Here is a 25234-nt window from a genome sequence, read left to right as displayed (position 1 = left end):
CACGTCGGCCGCTTATGTAAGAAGCGGTGGTTTCGCTTTTCTGCCTCGCCGCCGCGTGACCTGGAAACGGGCTTCGGGAGCTGCGCCAAGGCTGCACGGCCCACGCCGGCTCTCTGCGTATGGGAGGGAGATTGTCTTGCGCTTGTGGCGGACGGCGGCAGCGAGCGCCGGCCTCCGGAAATGAACCGGTTGGCCCTGGCCTTCCCTGGCTGTTCGCAGCGCCTGCGACCGCCGTGGCTGGCCACCGCCAACAATCTCTCACAAAACCGCTTGGCAAGAGCTACCTCGAACCGGCCTCCGAATTCGAAAGCACTTTTAGGAGCAGTTCTCGATTGACGGGGCACTTCAGATGCTGTCTGTTGTATGACGACGATATGTTCTGGTTTGTCTGCAACCTTATCTGGCTCATTAGCTGGCCGAAGCTTGATAACGTCCGATGTGCGAGGTGTTCATACGGGTCCTTCGCCCAATAACTGTTGTCGGATATTTCAGTGGAGCAGGACACGTCCAGTGCGCAGCTGCTGTGACGAACAACGGTCGCAACCACATATATATATATATATATATATATATATATATATATATATATATATATATATATATATATATATATATATATATATATATATATATATATATATATATATATATATCGGTGCCTATCGGTCATATCTGTGCCTGCAAGGCCACCTGCAGGCTGCGTGCTGTTGTGTCCAAGCACACCGTGTACTGTACCGTGCATTGGTGCTCCTGACTGCGTACAGGACGACATTGGAAATCAGTTATGCGGAATCCCGCAAGGTGGCGGAAGGGTTGAGAGGGAAATTGACAACCACCCGTTTGTAGCACGAAGCCACAAGAACCAAGACCAGGACCAATTTTTCAGCAACTAAGAAGATTTCTTTCTGAGAAATCGTATCGATGTCCTCGTGGCTTCGTGCTACAAACGGGTGGTTGTCTATTCCCCTTTCTTAGCAGGACGATATTGCTTGACCGTACATACGTATGTGGTCCGTGGTGGGGCTTGTCGAACACGTGTTCATCGTGTCCGTGCGGCTGTTGACGTGTGCACCCGAGAAATGCGGGAGCGGGAAGCGCATGTCATGCACCGTGCTGCCTCGGCGTGTGCCGAAGTATCTGGCGGACGCTCATTTGGCCCTTCCTAATGGCGGCAGCCGGATCTCCTGAAAGCGGGTTGGTTGACCTTTGGTTATCCTCCTTTTGTCGCGGGGCTTCCGTCCGGACAACGGTGGCCCTTTGTGGCCGCTTGCTTTTCCGGGCCGCCCGCATTGTTTCGACCGGAGCTCCGGCGAGAGTCCCGAGTGGGTCCACCGCAGGTGCCGCCAAGACGCGGGCCGCTTGATTGCGGACGCAAACGAGCGTAACCGATGCCTCGACAAAAGCCTCATTTTTCACGTCGCTGGCAACCGGTTCTGGCCCGGCAGCATCGTGGGCCGTCGTCGGCCTGAGACGCGGTTCTCCGCCCCTGGGCGTCAGAGCCCTCGTCCTTGACCGACGTGCTTGCTTGCCCCAAAAGTGTCCCCATCGGGCTACGCTACTAATGAGCGGAGCTGATTTGTCCACTTTTATGCCCCTGCAGGGAAAACTACGTTAAGCACGCGTATTGATACGCCATCGTTGAATGTGCACTCGAAACTCTTAGCATCGGTAACACCCCCATACCCACTGCTTTGATTATGCGGCGTAAGCAAATAGCCCGCTGTCGTTCGTCGCGCACTGTGCCTCGTAGTCATCTACTCGTGCAATTAAATGGAAAAGCAGCAAGGTCCTCCTTGGGCGCCAGCTCGCTAATTGAGCCGGCAGCACGCCCCTGGGACGTTGGATTATGTCAGCGGCTGGCGTCTCGGGGCCGCTTCGACCCACGCTTAATCCCAGCCCCAGTTATTATGGCCTTGTCATTGAACAGCGAGCATTGGGAGGACGGCTTAGCAAAAGCCGACTGCTTTGCGGAGGCCGAGAAGACTTGCGCCCCGCAACTGTCGCACTCACCGCAGGCAGCGTGTCTAATCCCTTCATCCGTGCGTGTGTCTGCCGGGAATCTCATCAGGGCTTCGCGGGTCCGCGTCTCGGCGTTGGCCAGTAGCGCGAAGAAATGGGATGATGTTTGCAGCGTGATGGGAGTGTGCATATTGGACAGGCATCTTTCTTCTATCAGAGTTCACGAGGTTGTTGAAAACGTGACATTTCGAACAACAGTGATGTGTTAACAAATGGCTTTTCAACAACTATGGAATGCTAACGTGATGGAAATGAAACCCCGCATATGGGGTGCAGAGTTAGCTTAATCGAAGTGTGCATGTACGACAAGTAATTGTTATGCCAATAGCACGGATATTACTATTAATCATCTATTTCATCGTGCGACGAAAAAAATCATTTAATAAGGAGTATGTCGCAGCAGCCAACATTTTGACAATTGCTGCCTTGAAGATAAGTCCACTTGTCGAAACGGTGGCTCTAGCGACGTTTCCTGTTCAAGGAGTTTTATTATTATTATTTTTTAATCTATTCAGTCCTCCATCTTCCTCTGAACTTCCGTCTCGTTTCTATTTCATGGCATACGTGACGTTTACCGGCTGGAATACTAGGACGTCTGCCATTTCGGTAGCCGTTCTGTCGAAAGATACAGTTAGGAAGGGTGCCGATCTCGTGACGCGCCTGTGCCTGGATGATCGGCCCTCTGCACTTCTAAGCAGCGCGTGGAGTAAGCATAGGACAGGCCTGTCCAGTTAAACTCATCGTTGAGCAAGAACGAGGAAGATCAAGGAATAATGCTGAACCCCCTAATGCAGCCGCATATTACTTACTGCCCGTAGGATATTCTGCAGGAAGCTGGCACCATGAGATGGCATCAAGGTAGGCAGCCAAGGCGATCAGACAGCGTGTGGGCATATTTCGAGTTTTTCGTCATGCATGCCAACATGTTCACTTGCCGATCGCCAGTTCCTTCGCCATGTGTACGCGGCAAAGATCACGGTCAGAAGCGAGGATCGCCAACTGGGCCAGTGACACGAACCGCCTGGAACTTCCTGCGTAGCGTTTTACAGCTTAGCTCCGCAGCGCGCTCACGAGTGCACTGCCGGCGTTCGAAAGCTGCGGGTTCGCGAAGCTGTTTTGGGTTTCCGCGGATGGGCGATGCCCGCTTTTGGGTGGCTCGCACCGCTCCGTCCTCGAAGGAATCTCATCGACGGAACGGGCGGCCACATGCCGTGTCCTAAAAATACCCCTGCGCACCCGCCGACTTAGGCTTAGCATTACGAGCCTTGGGCACCGCGGCCGAATACGGGCTCGGGAGCAGTAAACTCGGGAGGGTTAAATATGTGGCCTTTCACGTCCCAAATCGGTAGACGACCCGCGCAACGACACCGAAGCGACAAACTACTTATTTCGTTTGGGGCGCAGCTGGGGTTCACCGAGCCTTATGATGAAATTGGCAGTTCCCAGACATGCTCTAACTATATCAGCACACTTACTAGCCGACGTAGGTAATTACGTGTGCATATGTCTAGCTGCGTCGAGCGGTGTGCATGCATAGTCATTCAAAACGAACACGAAACCTTTATACTGAGTGTTATTTGTTTTTAGACAATACAGATAAAAAAAAAAAAGAAAGCTTTGACAGTAAGGCACCTGTCCTCTTCACAAAGTCAGCGCCGAGGCGGAAATACCGCACCTAAACGTTAAAATTAATTATTAACAAAAACTTGTTAAGTAATTTTTTAAATTGTTATCTTGGGGCAGTTTTATGGCAAAGTCGTAGACCGCAACAATTTGTGGCGTACCACTTCTTAAGAAATCACAAAAATACGAAGAAACGCCGCAATCGACGCTACTGTTGCGTTGTGAATTGCCACGGACGTAGACTGAATAACAGCGTTCAGTTTTACCCATTTCCATAGCTGTCGTACGAAGCAGAAAGGCGAGAGCGCTAGATACGGGCCTTTGCGAACATGTTCGGTATAAGCGAATTACTCGCGTTCTCCACAGCCGGTCGCATAAGAAAGTGTGATAATGTGGCTCTGCTGTTATTGTTTTGCGTATCCCTCACCGAGAACACACCGCACACCTACCATAATCTGAATTGGTCGTCACCACAAAGCATCGCGCACGTACGTTTTAAAGACTCGAAGTTCCGGTTTTAACTAGCTAATGCTAACACGTACGTCATTCAAGTAAATCGCAAAATGCTGGTCGTGACCTTCAGGTTTGTTTTGCCTTTGGTTCTACCCAGCGAAAGTGAACATGCGCGTATCCCCATTTGCAGTATATACAAACGGAAGACAACCGTCAACATAACATTCGAGGACGCGTAATAAAACAGTCCAACGCACAGGAGGTGAGAGGTGAAGGGAGAATGCAATTGAAAAGGTAAAAATCGCCGGGGCCATTCGTCCCTGTTAAAGCGAGCTTTGTACCACTCATCGTAGGATACATAGCTAACTAAATTGATCGTGTATGTACTTCATCGCTTTGACATTATGTATATACCCAAATTTAACGCATTTAGGTGCTACAGAACGGACGTCGGAGGGCTTGCCTCGAACTCGATGTCGTGCGATGCTCACTTGTATACTTGCGAGCTGCAGCGCGCCAAAATAACTTGCCCGCAGTTCGCTTTGAGCTTCCTACTTTTCTGAAGCTTGGATTGGCGGAAGAAGCTTTCCAGGTCCTTGATCTTCAGGAAACCGTGCCTCGACACCAACAAATGGGGGGGGGGGGGTTCTATTGCTGCCCATGCACATTCGCTTGCGGACGGCTCTCCCTGCACTCTATACGCAGTTAGCGCCAGGGCTGCGATGAAAGCGCTGGGAAGAGTCTGACGTCTATAAAGGTGCGTAGCGGTAGTATCTGGTCGTGGAAAGCGGCAGGTCATCTCGCACCAGCGGATCGCGTTCTCTGCTTGTGATGTTTGGTGCTAAAGCTAGAAAGAAAGTCGCAATTAACACCTTTTCTAACAGCCGCTGCAGCACTTCTTACGGACAGGAAGTGGGCTTTGCGCCTCTTTATAGTTTCAGAAACAGCTGATCACTTATACAAATAAGCCATTTAAATATAACTGTAGCATCGGCAAGGTATTTCCGCCTAGGTGCACAGTTTGTTTTTGAGACATGTGCCATTTTATAAAAAGGTACTTGTTTTGTAAAAAAGAAAAACCGTAATGCTAAAAAAAATTACACCATTTCCCGCTAAACGGGACCACGAGGTGATGCGAAGCCGGAGCACTTGCACGATCGCGTTCCGTTGGCGTTCGTTGGGCATTCTACCGACCTCGCGTCGTGGAACGCGAAGAGGAACGCTACGCGCGACTTGTCTTCCCTCTAGCCTGGCCGCTAATTCTCACAGGGCGAGCGGGGAACGCGGTCGACAGGCGTGCGAGAGGGGGGCAGCGTAGGAGAGGAGAGAGGGGGAGGGGACGCGCATGCGCTGGTGCTCATCGCGGCGTTGCGCTGGAGAGAATTTCGGCATGTCTAGCCCGTGTTTCAGAAGAAGAGTGGAAAGGGGGAGGGGAGAGGGGGAGGGGAGAGGAGGTGTGTGGAGAGGGTATGCGCATGCGCAGTAAGGGTGGTCACGCCGCACACCACCACCGGATTGAACTCCGCCATAAGGTACTTCGCATCTAAAGAGTCCCTGTGGTGCGAAACGTCTTTTGCTTCTGGTGGCCGGCCAATTCTGAATGATGCGGGGCTGATGTGTCTCTACACGCTGCCTGAAAAACGTTCCGAGAAGCGGCTGCACGCACTCTATCCCTGCAGGCAAGCTCTTTGCTGTTAATCGAAGAATAGATCGTATTGTTGGCAATTGCATGGCGACCGTGCAATCGTAATCTGTAAAATAAGTATGGCCCGGTAGTGCAGTCGTGGGTTTGACGCTATCAGGTCTGGACAAGCGCTCATGTAGCAGAGGGTAAGTCGAACAAGCTGTCGCGCTCGAAGCCACGTCCTTGTAAGCCCCCCGCGTATGGCGTTGTCGTCTCACTCGCTGGTGGACAAGCGATTCAGATATGTGCTGCCCTCATGCAAACGTATCCTGCAATCCTAAATGTCTGAGGAATCGCCATATTTGGTTCCGAAGAGTGGCAGATGCAGCTCAGGCGATCGAAGCAGCAGCGGCTTGTGGCGCGTAGCCAGTTTGCAAACAAGCCGGAACAGCCGACGCCCTTCGCGTCGGTTACGAAAGCGGCGAACCGCGTCAACATCGCGTGATTCGGTATCGGCGTGACTGCGCGCCTTCTCTGCTTTGTAGTCGGCTGCTTGGGCGGGAGGAGGGACCACTTTGTTTCGTTTGTTTCGTCGCCTGCGTTTGTGTTCTTCGTGTGTCATCTGGCGTCGCGCCAGGCTCGCTCGCGGCGGCGCTCTCGCCCTGCGCGCTACAAGCGGCGCGTCAACGTCACGTAGAAGCCACGTGATCGGCGTGTGAACCCAAGTTACGTGGACGGCTGCCGCGTGCGAACGCCATAGTCCTTATCTGCAGCAGCCTATCGGCGAGGAGGGTGGCCTAGGGGCGTATAGTTAGCGTCGTGCTGTCTGCTCCAGCCGGGCAGAGAAACGGACTGGCCGCAACGGCTGCAATATACCCACTCGAGTCGGCGGCGCGCGCAGTAAACGCCTCATCTCCTGGTCTTGGATCCTTGCCACGCTTCCTGGTGGAGATAGCGCAGATATTCCATTTTTACATCTATGTGTGCTATCTGCGTTTCGACGTGCGAGATGCAGAAACGCCTTTGATTACGCCGCCATTCGGATGCTGACGGCGGCGGCGTCGTTACAGCCTTCGTCGAGGTGTCGAGGTGATTCTTCATAGGATTTCTTCGGCATAGACCCACGCTACTACGAAGAAGCGAAAAGTGTGCCCCTTTTGTTTACTTTGCTATCGAATGGATATTGACATGCTTCACTATAGCCGCCATACGGGACTGATGAGTTTTTAACAGCAAAGCTGTTAAGCACGGCATGAAAACGTCCCTGCTTCGCAAAAATACTTTAATGTTTGCACCAAGTCGCGCAAAGCTTGGCACAGCTAAGCACGGGCCCGTCGCCGCTCGTACTCCCCGTCGACCGACACGTATAGCTTCGAGATGCGCGGCATCCTCCTCGGGAGTACGCACTTTCTTAGGACGCCCCATGACTCTCTGGGCACGATCGGGCGTAGCAAGGGTATGCGCTACAGAGCGGAGGATATGCACTATAGAGGTTGCGCGCGATGTCTCCGTCGGTGGGCGTGGTTTAGCTATTGCGCATGCGCGGCTTGGCCAGGTGGTGCGGTATCTGATCGCTAGACGACGCGATGCTTGCTTCCTCTCTCTTTCTGTCTTTCTCTCTCTCTCTCTCGTTGATCTTCTCTCCTTCTTTTTCTTTCTGCATTTCATTCTATTTGTCTCTCGTTCTTTTTTGTGCTACGTTTTATTCTCCCCCCTCCTCCTCCTCCTCCTCATCATCATCATCATCACATCTCTTCTCACGCTCACTTCCCTTTCCCGCCCCCTTACTACACTCTACTACACAAGGCTATGCTATGCTGTGCTAAGCCGAGTGGTAGGACGGTCGCCTTCGAGTCGAAAGTACGTGGGTTCGAATCCCGCTGCGTGAACAATTTTTTTTCGGCAAGAATTTCTCGTTATATCTTTCTCTCAGTATCTCTGTTTCTCTCTTTGTTTCTTTCTCTCTGTACTTGTTCTCTCACCCATCAGGGTTATTACAGGCCACGCCGTAGAGGTGAGTGGTGCGATTTGCCCAGATTCTGTGGCACATACCCGTTCATGATGATGGCAAAGCAGGGTCGACATTTCACGGCCGGCTTAAACAGCTTCGCTGTTAAAAACTATCATGAACGGGTATGTGCCACGTAATTTGGGCAAATCCCTCTACTCACCGCGCCAGCGTGGCCTGTAATAACCCTGATGGTTGAGAGAACGAGTACAGTGTCGTAAGTTGGGACAGTTGATACTTGGTTCAGTATGGAAACCAGCTATAAACTCAAAAGACACAGAAAGAGAAGGCGACAGGATGGTGCTGGACTAACAACTGAACCTAAAGCTGGTGTTTAAAAGAACGCATTTCCCACATATCATATATGGATCACTTCTGAAGGGGATTTGGCCTCAGGATTCAAGAAATATATGGATAGTGATCTGCAGAATGACTCATATCTGGACCCCGATTGTGAAATATAGAGATTTCGTTCCGCGGTTAGGTTTCAACATATAATGACCGCATGGGGTGCCTCATGAAAAAAAAAAAAACAAATGCTTGAGATCTCTCCCGTCTCTGTAGCTTACCCGAAGACAACGTTGTTAATCGCAAGAGGCGAGTAAATAATGCGAGTACCATTTAGCAATGTCACAAACATTTTATTCCTTCTGAAACCGCGGCCGCTAGCGAAACGTCCCCTGGTCTAGAATATATATTGAGACTACAATATATATTGAGACCCCTGGTCTACAAGCCTAAAACAGGGGTCTCAAACACGCGGCCCGCAAACCTTTCGCTAGCGGCCCGGCCTGCACGTTACTGTCTTCGTTTCGCAGTTTTAAATGCGAAGCATTTCTTAGCGAACCTTTGGCACTTTGAGCGTTTCTCTCTACGTATCTATCTAGCCGCCTACGTCAGGATGCTCTCATGATCGCCGCCTTAACTTGGCGTAGACCAGAATTGGCATGGGAGGGTAAGAAGGTTTGACGAGTATGACTGCCGGTTCATGACATGAATAACGTGAAAATCCTGTCGCGTGCGTCGTTAAACCCTTTCCTCCAGATACGTGTGGCACATACCCGTTTACCACGGGTCGCGCCACAAATGATTGACAGTCTTATTTACCCACGAACGGCGAGAACTGACATTGATAATTAAATGCGAGACCGTAAAGAAAAACCGACATCGGCTGCGTTGACCCGACGAATGGAAAGAATAAAAATTAGGGTCCCAGCAGGAATCGAACCCAAGCACTCTGCGTGGAAATCAGGTATTCTACCACAGAGACACGTCAGGTATGTAAACTGGTTTGGAAAAACAGCCTATGCAGGCGTCATGTCGGTGCAACGTCAGTTCTGGTTGTGATGCTGGCTGTCTAATTTTACAAGAAAGCGATAAACACTACATATGTGCTCCTGTATAGATACAGGCGTCATGCCGCGTTAACGTCATTAGTGGTTCCATTGTTGGCTCCGCTTTTATAGCAGTGTAATAAGCATTACATTTGTATTCCTGTGATTCAGCAAGCTATATCGAAGCATTGCTCGTCCCCGGATGAATGCATTACCGAAAGTTTTTTTTTTTTCATTTTTTCATAATACCTCAAAGGTCCCACATGGGACATTACATGGGACATTACAAGTTACGTATGATATTCACATGAATGCACCATAAAGTGCACTTACGTTCGACAGCGCTGACGTATGTACTCTAACGTGAGGGCTGATGTTACGTCGCACCATAAGTTACCCTTTAAATGCTGTAGATGTGCCTGGAAAGCCCACGATGTGCACACAGCTACACACTTACAAAAACACGTCGATCCACCTCGTAATGCTTGGCTCAAAACCATAAAATACAGCATAGTAGTACTCGCTGACTGCTTCGCATAAAACCGATTCCCACAACTCGTGGGATATGCCGATTTCTTGTTGTTGTTGTTGTTTTTTTCATTTTCTTAATCATTGTTTTCGTGAGGCACTACATGAGGTCACCATGTGTTGAAACATAACCGTGGAACATCAACTCTATATTTCAGAGTCGGCGTCCACATTTCAGTCATTCCGGAGATCGGTATCGATGTTTCTCCCTTCCTTACTCCCCTTCAGAAGTAACCCATATACGAGATATGGGAAATATCTTCTTTCAAACGGCAACGTTAGCTGACATCTTGTTCAAGCCCTTGCTTGTCCATGCACGCTTCACTGGGCTTACGAATGGTTCTTCTCCGTATACTGGCCGCCTGCATGGCTTGCGACAGTCGGCTGATTGATCCGCCTATGATTCTTCTATCTTGAGCGATGCTTTTTAATTCTTCCAAAAGGCGGCTCCCTGTGAACTCTTCAAAGCGCTCGTTAAAATGAATATGAATGAAAGGCAGCATCTCGAAGTGGCGTTGAGGTCGTGATCGGTCAACGCCGACTCAACGGTCGCCTTGTACGGGGAAAGCACTCAGTTTACATGTCCGGCCGGTGGCTTATGGCGGCTTTCACGCCCTGCCGTCTATGCGCAGCCTGACAAATGACCGGTTTGCTGATGGGGAGCTATGAACCGCCTGTTGGAATATACGTCGGTCTCAGTAGTGCGAGGATCCATCTTCAGTGCCCATTACAAGATGGTGGATATATGCTGAGCTTACTACACGAGTAGCACTTACACGAACTGCTGCAATTACGCGAACGCGCTTCGATGCTGCAATTGCCCAAATACGTTTAAAGATAACAGACCAAAATTAACCGACCGCTGTCGAAAGTGCTTAGAAAAGAATCGTATAGTATTCCGGTTCTACACACTGCTGATTGCGCTGTTTTTTGCGCGTACTGTTCCGAAAGCTTGTGACGGAGGGCTGGCCGAAAGATGCGACGGGAGTCTGCATGATCAAGTCTCGTCACGTCTACGCGCGTTCTTATAGGCGCCCCGTAACATGCGTAAATGTATACAAGGCGTGTTCAGCCGGTGCTGACCGCCGTTCTTGGGGCCCTTCACATCAGTTTAATCGAGACATCATCGGCCAGAATTGCTCGCGATGGTTCTTGGGCCTCTTCACAGTGAATTTACAGAGTATGAGAGTGCGTTTGTGAATGCTGCAAGAAAGAAAAAAAAAAAAAAAGATGTTCGCCGTGCAGTATCAAGATGTCTGCGTTACCGCATTAGCTTATCTCATATTGCGTACAAACGTCTTGCGTCCATGCTCACTAAAATACCGGGACCGTAGACGCTGCTTATGCCTATTCTTTGTCCGCAAAGCGCTGCATGCATGAATCATTTCGTTTTGCTTCCGAAAAAATTCGCATACCTGCACATGAAGACTAGCTGTCATTTTTTTTTTTTCTCAAAAAGTTGTGTGTCTCGGCCGTTATAGTTAAATTGTACGAACGTTCATTTCGCGCCTGCGGTCAGTTTGAGCCGGTCATGCTGTCATGCGGAGGGACGCAGTTAACACTGATGGCGACGTGTTGTGACTTTCTTCTTCGTTGTCAGGAGAATGCTGGGAATCGCGATGAAAACTGCCTATTTTCTGGGTATGTAAAACTTAGGGACGCGAATTCAGTGCAACACTAACATGCACGACACGTTATGGTTTAACGTAGCAGCTCGGCGTATATAGTCGTCGCCACAGTTCTCTTCTGCGTCACGGTATGCCATGTATGTTGTTGAAATCAAGGCTTCAAAGGACATTCGTGTGGTCGGGAGAATCGTTGAATAAAAAGACGAGGACGCCGACCACAAGAGGATCGACAATGTATTGACGTTTCGGCGCCCAGAACGGGAGCCTTGTTACAAGATTGGGCTCCCGTTCTGGGCGCATTCTTTATCGTCTTGTGGTCGGCGTCCTCGTCAATTTGTTCGGTGCCATGTTGTGAGCCTCCGAAATCTCAGTGCATTTCTAAAGGCCGCGTCATGCACGTCCCATGGCACAGCCGGCAATAATAGTCATATAACTTGCACAGTAGTTCATTATGTAATGTGTTCTGTACATTATACCGGGTGTTCAAAATTAAGCTTTATGGTTTTCTTAAAATACAGCACTGCTAATTACGTAAAAGCTACCTTTGAAGATAAGTTACGTATCCAGGGGGACACAAAGTGAGACATTAACTATTGCTGTCAGCCGCCCAATTAACTAAGATTAAATAATGAACTTTTTAGTGACTGCAGCAAACGGGCATGTTTGTATTGAAAAGTTGGAGGCAGTTGCACTTCTACACAGTTCCACTTGGAAGAATTCTTCTGCTTGTCTGTGCTCAGAGATATCCCGCTGCAAAGTTTAATTGCGGTTTGCATGATTACGCATGCAAGGCAATGAGCACTGGCGCAAAGGTCCTCCCCGATGTGCCGCGGCAGTTGCGAGCGCTGTTTAATCTGATAACGGGTTGAAGGCATAGGCAAAGATGATATTGGTTACCCTTTTGCTGGCTGGCGATAGCAAGCAATAACTGCTCGTCACATAAGGGAGGAACATTGCGCTGATCCTCGCCTCTTTTAATGCGTAATCATGCAAACCACAATTACTCTTTGCAGCGGGATATCTCGGATCACAGACAAGCTAGAAGAATTCTTCCAAGTGGAACTATGTAGAAACACGACGGCCTCCAACTTTTCAATACAAACATGCCCGTTTGCTGCAGCCACTAAAAAGTTTATTATTCAATGTTAGTTAGTTAGACGGCTGAGAGCGATAATTATTGTCCCACTTTGTGTCCCCATGCATACATAACTTATCTGCTAAGGTGGTTTTTACGTACGTCGTAGTGCTGAAAACCACAAAGCTTAACTTTGAACGGCCTGTATGTGATCCTGAGCCAAGTGGTAGATATCACTCGCGTGTTGTACTTTATTGACTTTCGATCTGTAAACTGTAAACTTTTTCCCAAAAGTGCTCGTATACTCGGGCGTAGGGTAGATTACAGTGTTGATCGGACTCGGCAGATTCAATCTGTATCGCTGCACCTTTAACAGCGAGCATGACGGCGTCGTCATGGCGGCTACCAAGCAAGTTGTTGCCTTTTGAAAGTCTGTTTTCTTTTTTTCGTTGTTATTTTGAGCCTTACAGCTGCCTGAGAGAGGATTGTGGTCTGAACTGGGCCAAATGCAATCCGCCGCGTGTGACCTCGCTGTAGTGAGCACACACGGAGGGCGACCGGAGTTGAACGATAAGCATCGCTCCGGCTTCTCCGGCCGCGTGCACCTTTTGGCAGCGATGACAAACACCTCTGGGGCAGATGTCATCAACCCCGAAAGGAGCGCACGGATAGTAGGCACTCGAAGAGCGGCTTCATTGTTGCTTCTAAGGGTACACTTGCCCCTCTCCGTTGTCGCGGAGATTAGAGCATTCTGCGGCGCTCCAAATGTTGCTTGCGCGATCTTTTCTCGGGGTGGTTGTCGCTAAAAGCGGCCTTGGGGGCCAGCGTTTACGTCCGCTGTTGAACGAACTCGTACGGATGCAATGATATGGTCATCAAGCTGAAACCGAATGTGTGGCATGGTCATGAATATTTCACGAAAGCGCTCACATGTGTGAGGGTTGTGACTACGCAGGCCTGCTGCGAAGTGAACACGTCGTGATTGAGGATGCGAACGTAGGTGTCGTGGCATTTTGTAAAAAACGAAGGCTGGAGGGCTCAGTGACAACGATGCTCATGGTGAGCCAAAAGGCGAAGCTGCTGTGCTGCGAAGCAACTTCGCGAGTAACCACGGGGTAGCGGTGTTGCGAGAATAATTGCTGGATTCGGTGTCATGTGACCACCCTATCGTGTAGTTGCATAGCTGCGGCTGCGCGCGTGTCTCGGGGAACCGGGTTTTCCACGAAGCAGTTTCGGGAGGCACCGCGTTTGGGAGCGGCGCGCTGCGTGCATCACGTGACGTATGATGAAGGGTCGTGACCCTTTCCGACTGGCTGTCGTGACGGGCATCACGGCGGCTGCCGGACAGGCTTTGTCCGCGCGGGGATCGAAAGCGCGATAGGCCGGCCAGCCCCCAACGCGAGCCCCTCGCCTGTGCGCATCCGCTGCTGCACGGCCGCTCGCCTATCGCATTGTGTGTTCGGGGCGCCTCCACTTGGCGGACGCTCGAGGCCTTGTCCTCGTTCGCGAAAAAGGGTCTGGAATTAGCTGCGCCAACCTGGTTGGAGAAGCATGCCTGACTGGTTGGACTGTCCTCTTTGATGGGCATCGGTGTATTTGGAAAACTTTGCCTTCCGGTTGGCTGCAGTTGCGGCTCTTGCCCCTACTAGTCGCTGTGGGTATCGTTAGCGCATTTTAAAGTTTATGCCGTGACACTCTAGGTGCCCGGCGCTCGTAGAAATTACTTTCTGCCGCGTCGCATTGCCAGCGAAGGAGGAGACCGAGGCGAAGCGACACCCGAGCGGGAAGCGGCAGCATTGACCTGGGTCACTCACCCGCCGTCTCGCGTGCGCATGTCCCCGTTGGCTTCTTGGCGAGTCCTTCGTCATGCATCACCGCCGATTCGCCGGCGGCCGCAGGCGCGCCTCTCCTCTGGAGGAAAGACTTTGCCTTTTTGTGAGACGCGGTCGTGCACGCGCGCCTCGAGCGTCACTGGCCCGATGAGCAGCCGCTTGCGCGCCACGAAAGCAAACGCCGCGAGCGTTGCAGTGTGACGCGCTGTCAGCCGCCTTCGCTCAACTCGAATGCCCTGCGGCCCTTGCTTGCTGCTGGTGGTCGCCGGGTCGCTGGTCGGCCGGAGCTCCGTCGATCGCCCCCTTCTTCAATACGCCTGTCAAGGTGCGCGAAGCTGTGTCAAAGGCTCGATGTTTGAAACGCTCTTTCGAGGGCGGAGCGCTCTCTCCCAATGTGGACCGGTCATGGGAACTTCGTCTCGTAGTTGCCGAATCTGATTGCGTCAGCCTTCGCGAAGTTTGCTGAAACGCGCACTGTTTCGATACTTCTATTTCACTGTTGCGTCCCGTTTCTTTCGATCCTCTTTTGCACGCGCACTGTTTCGATACTTCTATTTCACTGTTGCGTCCCGTTTCTTTCGATCCTCTTTCGCGAAGTGGTGAAGGATATCACTTTGAAACAGCAGCAACACTATCTGCGTTAATGCCTAACACGCGTACGCAAGATCCCTTCTCGTTGAATTTACACCGTGCGAATTATGACCTTATACCACGGAAATGAAAAGCTTGTGTGTGTGTGTGTGTGTGTGTGTATACTTTCTGTTTAAAGTAGTGCATGCTTCTGCAGTGTTGAAGCTCAACGCACCCACCAAGCCATTTTCTGGGCAAGATTAGCGAGTTACACGGACGTGCAAGATGGAGAGCGACACGAAAACTGTATATATATCATCTGCAAAAGTTGAAGGTCGTGGGGCACTCGGCGTGCTCACTCGCGAGGTATTGGCTAATTAGAGGCGAAGTAAAGTGCGGTGGGAAGAGGTATCGTTTCCGTTGGTGTTTCAACTTTAGTTTTGTAAAACTACAAACTACGATATCATTACAATGCGTGCCTATAGTCAAGGGCTCCGGTATAATTTTGACCTCCTGGGGTTCTCTAATGTGCACATAAAACGGAGAGCACGGCTGTTTTTCTTCTTTTCCCTCGCTCTTATATCCCCAAATAAACAACCGCTTACTACCACGGGGGTTTTGCGCCGCAGAATAAGTACATATTGAAGGTGTCTACATTTGTCTTCTGGTATTTGTTCAACACGATTTAGTCTGTTTGTCATAGTTGTTAACGTATTGTGAGAGGTGAGTCACGTGACGGAGCACTCGACCTAAGCGCAGATAACGCCGTGCGCTTAGCGCAACTTCAGGCTCCGCACAGTTATGACTACCAAGGATGCTTAGGCAGATGAGAGTATATACCGCATGCATGTTTGTTGAAAGTGCACACACTTACGAGATTTTTTGTCTGTCTCTTCAAAAGTCGGCAACTTCAAAGATAAGGAAATGAAAGGAAGGCAAGGCCTGTTTGACTATTTTTCAGGGAGTGCTCTACTTTTGTCCTCGATTTGACAATGCATAGCTGTCGTGCCAAGCTCTCGTTTGCAGACGACGTAGTTCACCCCTATCTCGATCCATGTGTTGTAGACGATGCAGGCACCTCCCACTGTGCTTACAAGTGTTGCTGCCAGTGCGAAGTGTAAGTGTCTGAATGGTTGCCAAGACAAGCATTGAGACACTGAATGGCAACACACTGAATTGCTCTGTTTTTCTTTTGGAATGCGTGCTATGGCAAAAATTAAGAAACGTCCACAGCCATACATTTGTGGCGTGTTTTTTCTTTCTTTTTTTTTTTTTTTTTTTTTTTTTGAGGCGAGTCAAGTCCGCTTTAACTGAAACTGCGAAAAACGTAGTGTTTTGCTACTGACAATACGGTCGGGCCTGTTCCTACAATTTTTGCCAGTGTGTTCATGTCACCAAAGTACCTCCAGTCTATAATGCGGCTGAACCCACTATCGTCGGTATTCAGAAGCAATATTTGGATTTGGTTCTTATATAGATCGGAACATATCTTTTGGGAGTGAACTAGCTCGTAAAAGAAGTCTAAATCGCAGTGACTGAACGACACCAATATTTTGCGAGAAAATTAACGTGCATCCTTGTGCTTTCGTCGGTGCCACCTTTTGTTTCATGGTGGCGATGACTAAACTTGGAGAGCGAGTGGTCCTTCCAGGCAACAGGCACACCATTCTAGACTGTCCGCAACATTTTCGTATTCTTGACATCTATTGGATGCCTTCAAATTATGTTTCAGTTCTTCTTCTTCAAGGAATAGATCGGTGCCGAGTATCTTCATTTCAGTTGTCTTCTATTTCAAGTATACCGTCTTGGAGCGAGAGAAGGACGTAATAGTGCAGCGCAAAACTCGAAACACTAAAAGGCAGAAAAGAGTAGCAAAGTCGGCCTCTTACTCTCTATATTCGAGTTCTGCCCTTCAACATCATGTCCTTCAGTAAGTACCATCTCGCCCAAGAAAAGCTAATTGTGGAACGAAAGCACGATAGCAAAGCAACTAGGACACAAATGAAACAGATTGGATGGGGCCATGTTGGTTGCTTTGGTCACGATTGTTGACGCAGCGCTGGTTTAATAGATCTGGCTCAGTTTGATTTAAGCAGATGCAGGATTTGGCTCATTTTGGATTCTAAACTGCCTTTTTGAGTTCACATTGCCCTAAGGAACGGCCCCATTTTGATTACAGTTATTTTAAAAGTGAAAGATACTTAGGCGCGCTTTACGATCCTGTGAAATTTAGCCCAGTTTCGGTTTCTGGACTTGGCTCTTTTTGAAAAATAAAAACGCCATGTTTCGTTCTGGTATCACGATTGCTCTGATTGGAGTGACGAAAATGCCAGCACTTTAAAAACTACGCGCTCACGGATCTTGACCGGCTGTCGGATTTGCACGACTTCACGACTTGGAACTCGGGGGCGGCACCGTGCATAACCCCCATATTCTAGAACGTCCCTTCACTCAGCGCTCCACCTCGACTTGAGAAAGTCGATGGGAGCGTCTTTTCTATAGGCAGAATAAGTAACCACATATCAGCGATAATCTGCAGCAATTCTTGAGAAGCGCGGCGTCATTTTCAGTCGAGCAGCGACGCTGTGACGAACTCGATCAAGTGAAGGACGAACTTAAAGTCGAGGTTTGTTTGAGAACACGGGGGTATTGTCAAACAAGCGTCGACTACACAGTGACTTGTTCTGCAGCGGTGATCCCATCGACTTTCTCAAACCAAGGTGAAGCGTTGTGTGAAGAGACGTCCTAGAATACGGGGGTTAGACTGGCTCAGGAAGTGCCTCTTGTGAACAAGAGTAACCGAGAATGCACATGCAGGCGGCCGCGCACAGAATGCATTCGGCTGGCTTCCTGATCGAAAGCACCGCTGCCGTGCCGATTTCATGCGACTTGCTTGTGAATAAAGCATCTGGAACCACGAATGTAGTACTCGCTAAGTCCAACCGCAGGGTTCTGCGCTATAGTTGGCGGGAAGTATATGTAACTAGACAGTTGCTTTGCGTTCATTGTGGCAGTTAATCTTTGCTAGATAAATTCAATTTCGCCAACTGACGTATACTTTCTGCATGCGTCGACCGGTCGTACAGGAGAAGTCGGAAGGTGCGGCTCGCCATCAGCCAGACGAAACAGCGGCGGGAAGGTGGCGCGTATTCAGTCTGGGCGCGGCGGCAGCGATGGCGGGCACAACCGCCGCTGTTACCGCCGGCCGGCTCTATTATTCCAATCGGGCGCTTTTGGAATGAGCGGGTAAGACCCGTCGACATGGGTGGTGTTTAAAGGCGTGTGTCGCAGTAGTACCGGTGACCAGAGTGGAGCGTCGGCTGTGAGTCAGCTGCGCGCATCGCATTCCGGACAGGCCAAGGCCACCTCTGCCGGCGGGTGTTGGGGCACGGCCATTCGGAGGCGTCATTTCCCGGCGCAGTGCATGACGTACCACCTATACGTACACTTCTGCGCGTTGTATGTGCGCGGCGTCGTACTACGTGCCCCGCATGCTCGAGGAGCGTCCGCCGCGCCGCTGTTCGCGCGTGGCCCACAAATGAACGTGCTCTTTTTACCGAACACCTCTCCTGTGCTCAGCGCGAGCTGTGTCCGCTCACCATGCACGATGGTTCCCAGCGAACAGTTTCAGCGCCTTTTCTAGCTGCGAACAATGTTTCAGTTAAACCCTCCGTTTTCCTCTTCATTATCCTAAATTCTCGCGCTGTGACGGCGTTTTGACTCCTTGCAGTTTAGTTGGTATTTATAGCCGCCTACGCAGTTCCACGTGGACTCGCTGTCTTATCAGGCGCGCCGGCAAAAATATTCCCAACCGCTTTGGGCAGACTCAGTAGCGAACATGCTCTGTGAGGGCCTTGTTGCAGCCGTCTCACCTTCAACCTCGCGCGAGCTGGCCGAGGCGGTATCTCTGCATGCGCGTAATGATGATAGATGGCTACGCTAACGCGCGTTCGTCCTTGCCGGGCTGGCGGCGGTCTTCTTGCTCGGCCGCCTACGTCCACGCGCCTCAGCCGAGCCTGGTTTGTTGCGTGCTCGCAGATTAAGTCGTCCCTTTAATAGGCTAGACGACTGCGAGGATTGATGCTCTGCCAACAGCAGAACGAAATCTTGAATCCATCGGGATACACGTGTATATATATATATATATATATATATATATATATATATATATATATATATATATATATATATATATATATATATATATATATATATATATATGTGATAGCGCTAACTTCCACCAGGGTTTTATTTTCGAAAACCAGGCTTTACCTGTCACATTCACGTAATCATGACAAATAGTCGAAGCGAAAATTTTGCGCATTCATATCACAAGGCGTGAGCGCCTATTCCAACTCTTTATCAGAGAGAGTCTGTGAGCACAGGCTGGTTTTCGATAATAAAACATTGTTCGAAGTTGGTGTCGTCTGTGTTATTATGTGTCTTATTTTCGTCCGGTCCTTTATTCGCGTCCCGAAAAAGCTATTCAAGACTCGTCACCAACCAGCGCACATTGCATCTCTCGTGCGGGTGGCTGCGTGAAGCGGCTGAAAAGTGTTCGTCGCGATGCCGGCGTGCTGGTGCGTGTCGCCGCTTCTCGCAAAACAGTGGGAGGAGGTCATTGCGTGCGAATTAGCGCGCGCGTTTGTGCCGTCACATTGTGTTGCCTGTGACGCAGGGGACGCTCGCTTTGCTTTTCGTAGCCCAAATGAAACTCGGCCGCTACAGGTAGAGCCGTGGCTGCACAGTTCCGATTTCCACTGACGTCGATGTGCGCTGTTAGCCGTGGCTTTGTCTATGCTGCCGATAATTGTTGGGTTTTTACGTCCCAAAACCACGGTATGATTATGAGGGACGCCGTAGTGGAGGGCTCCGGAAATTTCGACCACCTGGTGTTCTTCAACGTGCACCTAGATCTAATTACACGAGCCTCTAGCATCTAGCCTCTATCGAAATGGGGCCGGGATTCGATCCTGCGACCCTCGAGACAGCAGTCGAGCACCATAACCATTAGACCACCGCGGCGGGTTGTGCAGACTTCCGCGCAAGCGAATAAGCGGTGAACAACTTCTGCACTTGTATGCAGTGTTTTGGAACTCGTGATGTAACCACGTAACATGTAACCACGTAACATGTTTTTGGTATCTTCCACGATACCAAAAACACCACGCTTGCTGCGAGAAGACGCCTAATAAGCGAGAAAACGCGCAAAAAGAAAATACAGGTGGCGACGCCACCTTGGATTTCCCGCACCACTTGCCGTGACGTCACATATTTTTAACGGCGCCTGCTTGGGCCTACGTAGCTCCTAATCGGTTAAATCGAAGTACATTGTCCTCTGAGGGGGCCAGAGACTTGACATAACGAGTTTGTGGAAATTTCGTCGAGCCAGTGGCGCCAAAATACGTTTAATGCTCTTTGAAATCTTTTACGTCACGAATTACAAAGTTCGGCGCGATATTTAAAAATGAAACTTTGAAGTTGGTTTTCTCCTCTAATAAGAAACCTATGGTGGTGAAATAAACTACACAAGAGTTGTACGAGCACACGTTATCAATCTAAACCAATTCACTGTTTCTCTTTAGTGTCCCTTTAAGTTCTGGCCATTTCAACAAAATGCGTTTTTTTCCGGTGCGCCAGTGGATTGACTGTTAGCGCAAGTGAGTCTCCTTGCGTCTTTCTGCATTAATCTTTCGGACAAGAAGCACTGCAAATTAGCGGGGTGCTATATGCACAGAGGCATGGCGCGCGCTTCGATGCGGCATGAGGACCGTTTTTACCAACATCTGGTGGCAGACGAGGGCCTTTCCGTTAAGGCCCAGGTGTCCAGTGCACCTGGAAGGCGCGGAAAGAGCGACCCTTGGTGCTCCTTCGAGGGCACCCCGACCGCCCTCGCGATTCGCGGATTTACCGTTACAAGCTTCTCCTGGGGCGAAGGCATGAAGAGGCGCGGATGGGTTTCTGCGAAAACAGACTAAAGAAGCCGGCGCCCGCATCCGGGGGTCTTCCTCCCTGCAATAAAGGGGCGTTCGCCCGACGACGCCATCTATTCCAGACGATCGCTGTACTCTTTACGTTCAGCGCGAGAGACGAGGATAACGAAGAAACACCGTATCTCGCGCTGTATTTATTTTCAACGTGCATTACCTACATTTTACCCTTCGTAAGCTCCTGAATTGTGGATGGTCTTGATTGAGTGCCTCACGAGAGTTTTTTTTTTTTTAATTTTCGTTTAAGGAACTGCCATGCGGAGTTAGGAATGTACGACGCTTATCTGCTGTTTTCTGGGATGGTAACAGCTCGTGATCGTTCGGAAGCAGCCATGTGTTCCTTTGATGCGTGCCACTTTCCTCAGTTTTCTCGCCCACCGGTCGGTTCGGTATAAAGGCAGCTGCGTGCTATGCGGACTCCAATATCGCCATTGTAATCCGCCAATGGGCTCGCACGAGAGAGGAAGCACGCGACTCTGACGCGGGGTTCGGAGAATCAGGGTGGGGGGCGCTTTTCATTTCATTTACTTTATTTGCTGTTTTCCCTCGGCCGTCTTTGTTAATTTTCCTTTGCTCGCGCGCCGGCTGCGCGTGCTCGGGGAGTGACCCCGATCGCGACCAGCTGCCGAGTGGGAAGCCGACGGCTGCCACACTGCAGGTTCGGGCTCTCACGCCTCGTCGCTTGTCCGAGTGGCGGATGAGCGACTCGAGCCGCTAACCAGAGGTGCAGTTTTGGCGGCATGGAATTATCTGTGAAGCACGCGGCGGAGCTCAGTTCGGTGCACAGCTGCATCTGGCCGGGAGCCACCTTTGCGGTTGGGCTGTCATTATACGCTGGAGTTTCAGGACAGTGCTTTTCATTTAATAAATGTTGAATTTATAAACGATGCCATGGCCACAGGCCAGCGCCAAGCCTTCCCACTTCTCATACGCTATTTCGGATGTTCGCTCGAACAGCTGCAGCTTCAAATAGTGCTGCGCTACACGGCTGTACTACTGTGTTCGTTTCTTCGCTCGTAACGTGGAAACATGTGTCAGTGATTCCACTCCTGCGCCAATTGCGCCAAAGTGCGCCAAATTATATTTACTGCGCCATCCTGATAATATCGACGAAATTTGCGCCAAACTGCGCCAAAGTCTCGGGTTTGGGGGCGTCTGTCACCGGCAATCGCACCGCCGGCGCTTCAGAACATGTGCAGCTCGATCTTGGGGCTGCCAATAAAGTCGCAATCATGGACCAAGAATTCTTCCGCTGAATAAATGGCGCTCGCGCGTGCGTTCCGAGTAAGCCACGATGCCATGCACGGTGCCGACGCAGCTGCTGTTCTGCAAGTCAGCTCGACAGCAAAACGCGCTCTCCGCAAGGGCTCGTGACGTCTAGGCCGATCGGTAGCGAGAAAGTGCGACGGCGATTCATCGGCGGACGTCGTCAGTTCCAGAAACGCTGCTGATAGCTCGTTTCAAGCGTCGCACGGAACGTAAGGAAAGCAATGTTCAATAATAACTACATGAGTGCCGCTAAAATGTCTGGCACTTCTGTTTCCGGACATCGCGGAATGAAATCTGGGATCGCTCGCAGTAGATATATGGGACAATATCGAATTTTCCTTGCTTCGCGTTTATGGAAGAGCACGCGAACGGTGGAAACGCGTTGACACTTTTCCTCAGATATACTTTATCCATGGATCTTCATCCAGAACAGCTTTTTCGTAATTCCTTCCGCCAGCACGTCCGAGTTTGTAATCACTCTGCGGTAAATACCCCCAAAAGGCCCTGCCCTTTCGAGCTCACGTGCTAGGGTTCCAATTCGAATTTTTTGCTTGCTTTTTTAAAAATGTCATCTCATTAGTAAAATCATATCTCCTGGTCGGAGCAGCCTCAAATGCGCAGCTGTCAGTAGCGGGCGCCCGTCGCTGACGGCCCACAGTGAAGCGGCTACGCCATGTTACACGACCGCCCCTCGCTTTCGGGGGTCAATAGCTAACGGTAAAAAAAAAAAAAACTCAGTTTCGCTTAAGAGCGAAGCAATGAATGCGATACCAAAAAATTGTGTTGTGAAACGAAGTAAGACTAGCAGCTAACTCTTTTGGTTCCGATCTCGCGTAACTCAACAAAACGCTGGTTTAAGGGAATATGGCCCCTCCAGGAACCGAAGCGTTTTCTTGCTCTGAGTTCTCTAAACGCGAAGTAAGCGTTGAGACCACAGCAAGTTTACGAGCCGTCTCCTGTGATGCCTCGAGATAGCGCGCGCGCAAGCGACTGCGCCCTTCGAACGATGCGCCTCCCCCCTTCCTCTCCCCTGGCGTCCCTTCATGCTCCTTACGAAAGACGGGCGGGGCGTTTCCTCTCTGTTTGATGAGCAATCGACGGCAGGCCCGCACGCGGGAAGATGTTATCTCATGCGCTGTCCGTGCGACGAAGACAGACGGCCGGCTAGTTTAATCTGCGCTTCAGCCGCGTTCGTCGCCAGCGCTCGCGAGCTTTCACCCGCGGCTAGAATGCGCGTGATGATGTTATTAATTTGGTCAGCAAGGCGTTGCTTCGGGCTAGTTGGTAATCCATAATTACGAAATTTATAGCGCGGAACTTCTACACTTCTACAGTTGGAAGTTAGCGCTTGTGCTCGTCGTGTTCCTTTGTCCCCTGTGTAGAAGTTCCGCGCTATAAACTTCGTATTAATTTGGACTTTATACGGAAAATTACGGCGACGGCGACGGCAAAAATCCGCCGAGAGTGTCCATATAATTGCTATCGCAAGAGTCAATGTACAGGGCAGATTTTGCGCCCCCCCCCCTCTCTTAGGTGATTGGGGGGGGGGGGGGGGGGCTGCCCCACCTGTGCGCACGCCTATGCTCCTGAGATGATTTTTTCCATGAGATTTGCAATGAATCGAAATATTTCTAGCCTTCATAAGAGCCCCATAATAATACTCAGGTGCTTGAATGTTAATGCAATATGCTTCTGTATTGCACTCCAGGATGTAAAATTCGCTGCTCCAAAGTGCTCCCAGATGCAAAATTATCTGCTCCAAAGTGCTCCAAGATGAAAATTTTGCTGCTCCAAAGTGCTCCAAAACGGAAATATTGCTGCTCCAAAAATTGCTCCAAATCAGAAGTCCTCGGTAGCATCACTGATGTGTAAGGACCTTGTTCAGTTTGCTCTCGCCGACTGCAATGTAGTTGTTCCTCCATTGCTAATGAGACCACTGAAGCGGAGACTCCTCGCGATAGCGATATATTTATGTAGTTAAACGTCGTCGGAATCATATATCAAGTTCACCATTTACAGGGCAAAGGCCGATTCTGCACAAAGATGAGAGTATGGGTTGCATAGTATTTTCACGTATGCGTGACGTCGTTGCTCATGGCGGTTCTCGCTTCGTTGTGCGCAGGCGGGCCCACTTGCGCAACTGCCTGGAGAAGCTCAAGGAAATGGTGCCGTTGGGACCTGAGGCGAACCGCCACACTACGCTAGGCCTGCTGAACAAGGCCAAAGTCTTCATCAAGGTGAGCTGGCTGCAGCAGCTGTGCGCTCCCGATTCTGGTCGGAGAGAGCGCTTCTCTGCTAAGGCCGACTGCCTTATCGCGGCCCTGACGTCCTCTCGGTGGCTGCTTACAAATGCGCTGTTTTCGAACTGTTTGCGAGGCGTATCCTTGGCGCTGTGTTACGCCTGCAGAGAGATCAGAATCTCGCTCGACTAGCATAGCGTTAGCGCCAAACGCGTGCACCCGGGGCGCCCATACCGCTGAAATAGAAAAACCTCAGCAGCCGTCCTGATAATACCCTACTGTATATGGCTTCAAGGCATTGTTCGTTGCGATACGACTCAAACAAACGCATTCACATTGCTGTGTATACGGTCAGAGTGCAGGCAGAATGTCTTCGTCGGACACCTCTGCAAGTTCATGAAGCAGCAGCTTATTCAATGGAGCATTCTATGTACAACGCCACTTTCTTGTCAAGGCAGCATGAAATGGTATAGCACTGCTATGTACGTTTTTTTTTTCTTTAACGAATCGTTATTACTCTTAGAAGAAACCCCCCTCCCCCACTTTACTACTATGGAAGTATATGAGAGACGGTATACGTTGTGATTACTTTACTCTGCGTACCAGGTTTAGTAAGGGTTACTAATTGCGTGCCCGACGGGTTAGCATACGTTACTGCCTCTACTGGCCGTAATATATGCTGTAATTGTGACAGTCTTATATAAAATTTAGGCAAACCATAAGTCTGTGCTTCGTCATGGCACACGTACGTGCAAGTGGTAAAGTATAAGATGTGGGTCCAAAACATCGATTGGATGTCTATGTTCATGGCTGCTCACCGGTGCAGCGTACACAGAAGTACGGCTATATCTAGCCTCCAAGTTGCTGTTAAGAGTAAATGTCGGGTATTCTGCGTTCGTGTGTGTGTTCTCGTTTACGGTTCGTTCATGCCTCTCGCTACGCATTGTGTATCTGAAGATGTCATTGTGGTGTGTTTAATATACCAGGGTGATCACATGCAGCGAATTTTAATTATTGTAACAAGACAATGTCATTTCCACT

The 25234-nt window shown here is 50.1% G+C and overlaps 1 protein-coding gene across 1 annotated transcript in view; it reads left to right on the top strand.

Annotated features, from left to right (window-relative positions):
• Positions 1–25234, top strand: part of LOC119379305 (max-interacting protein 1) — a 90201-nt gene that overhangs the window by 31362 nt on the left and 33605 nt on the right. Inside the window, exon 4 of the mRNA XM_037648576.2 lies at positions 24076–24190. Coding sequence (XP_037504504.1) covers positions 24076–24190 — 115 coding nt within the window. The remainder of the gene's footprint in view (positions 1–24075; positions 24191–25234) is intronic.

Source organism: Rhipicephalus sanguineus, chromosome 1 (genome assembly GCF_013339695.2).
Source record: "Rhipicephalus sanguineus isolate Rsan-2018 chromosome 1, BIME_Rsan_1.4, whole genome shotgun sequence".
Taxonomy (NCBI): domain Eukaryota; kingdom Metazoa; phylum Arthropoda; class Arachnida; order Ixodida; family Ixodidae; genus Rhipicephalus; species Rhipicephalus sanguineus.
The sequence above is the reverse complement of the archived record's forward strand: the minus strand, read 5'-3'. Positions and strand labels throughout refer to the sequence as shown.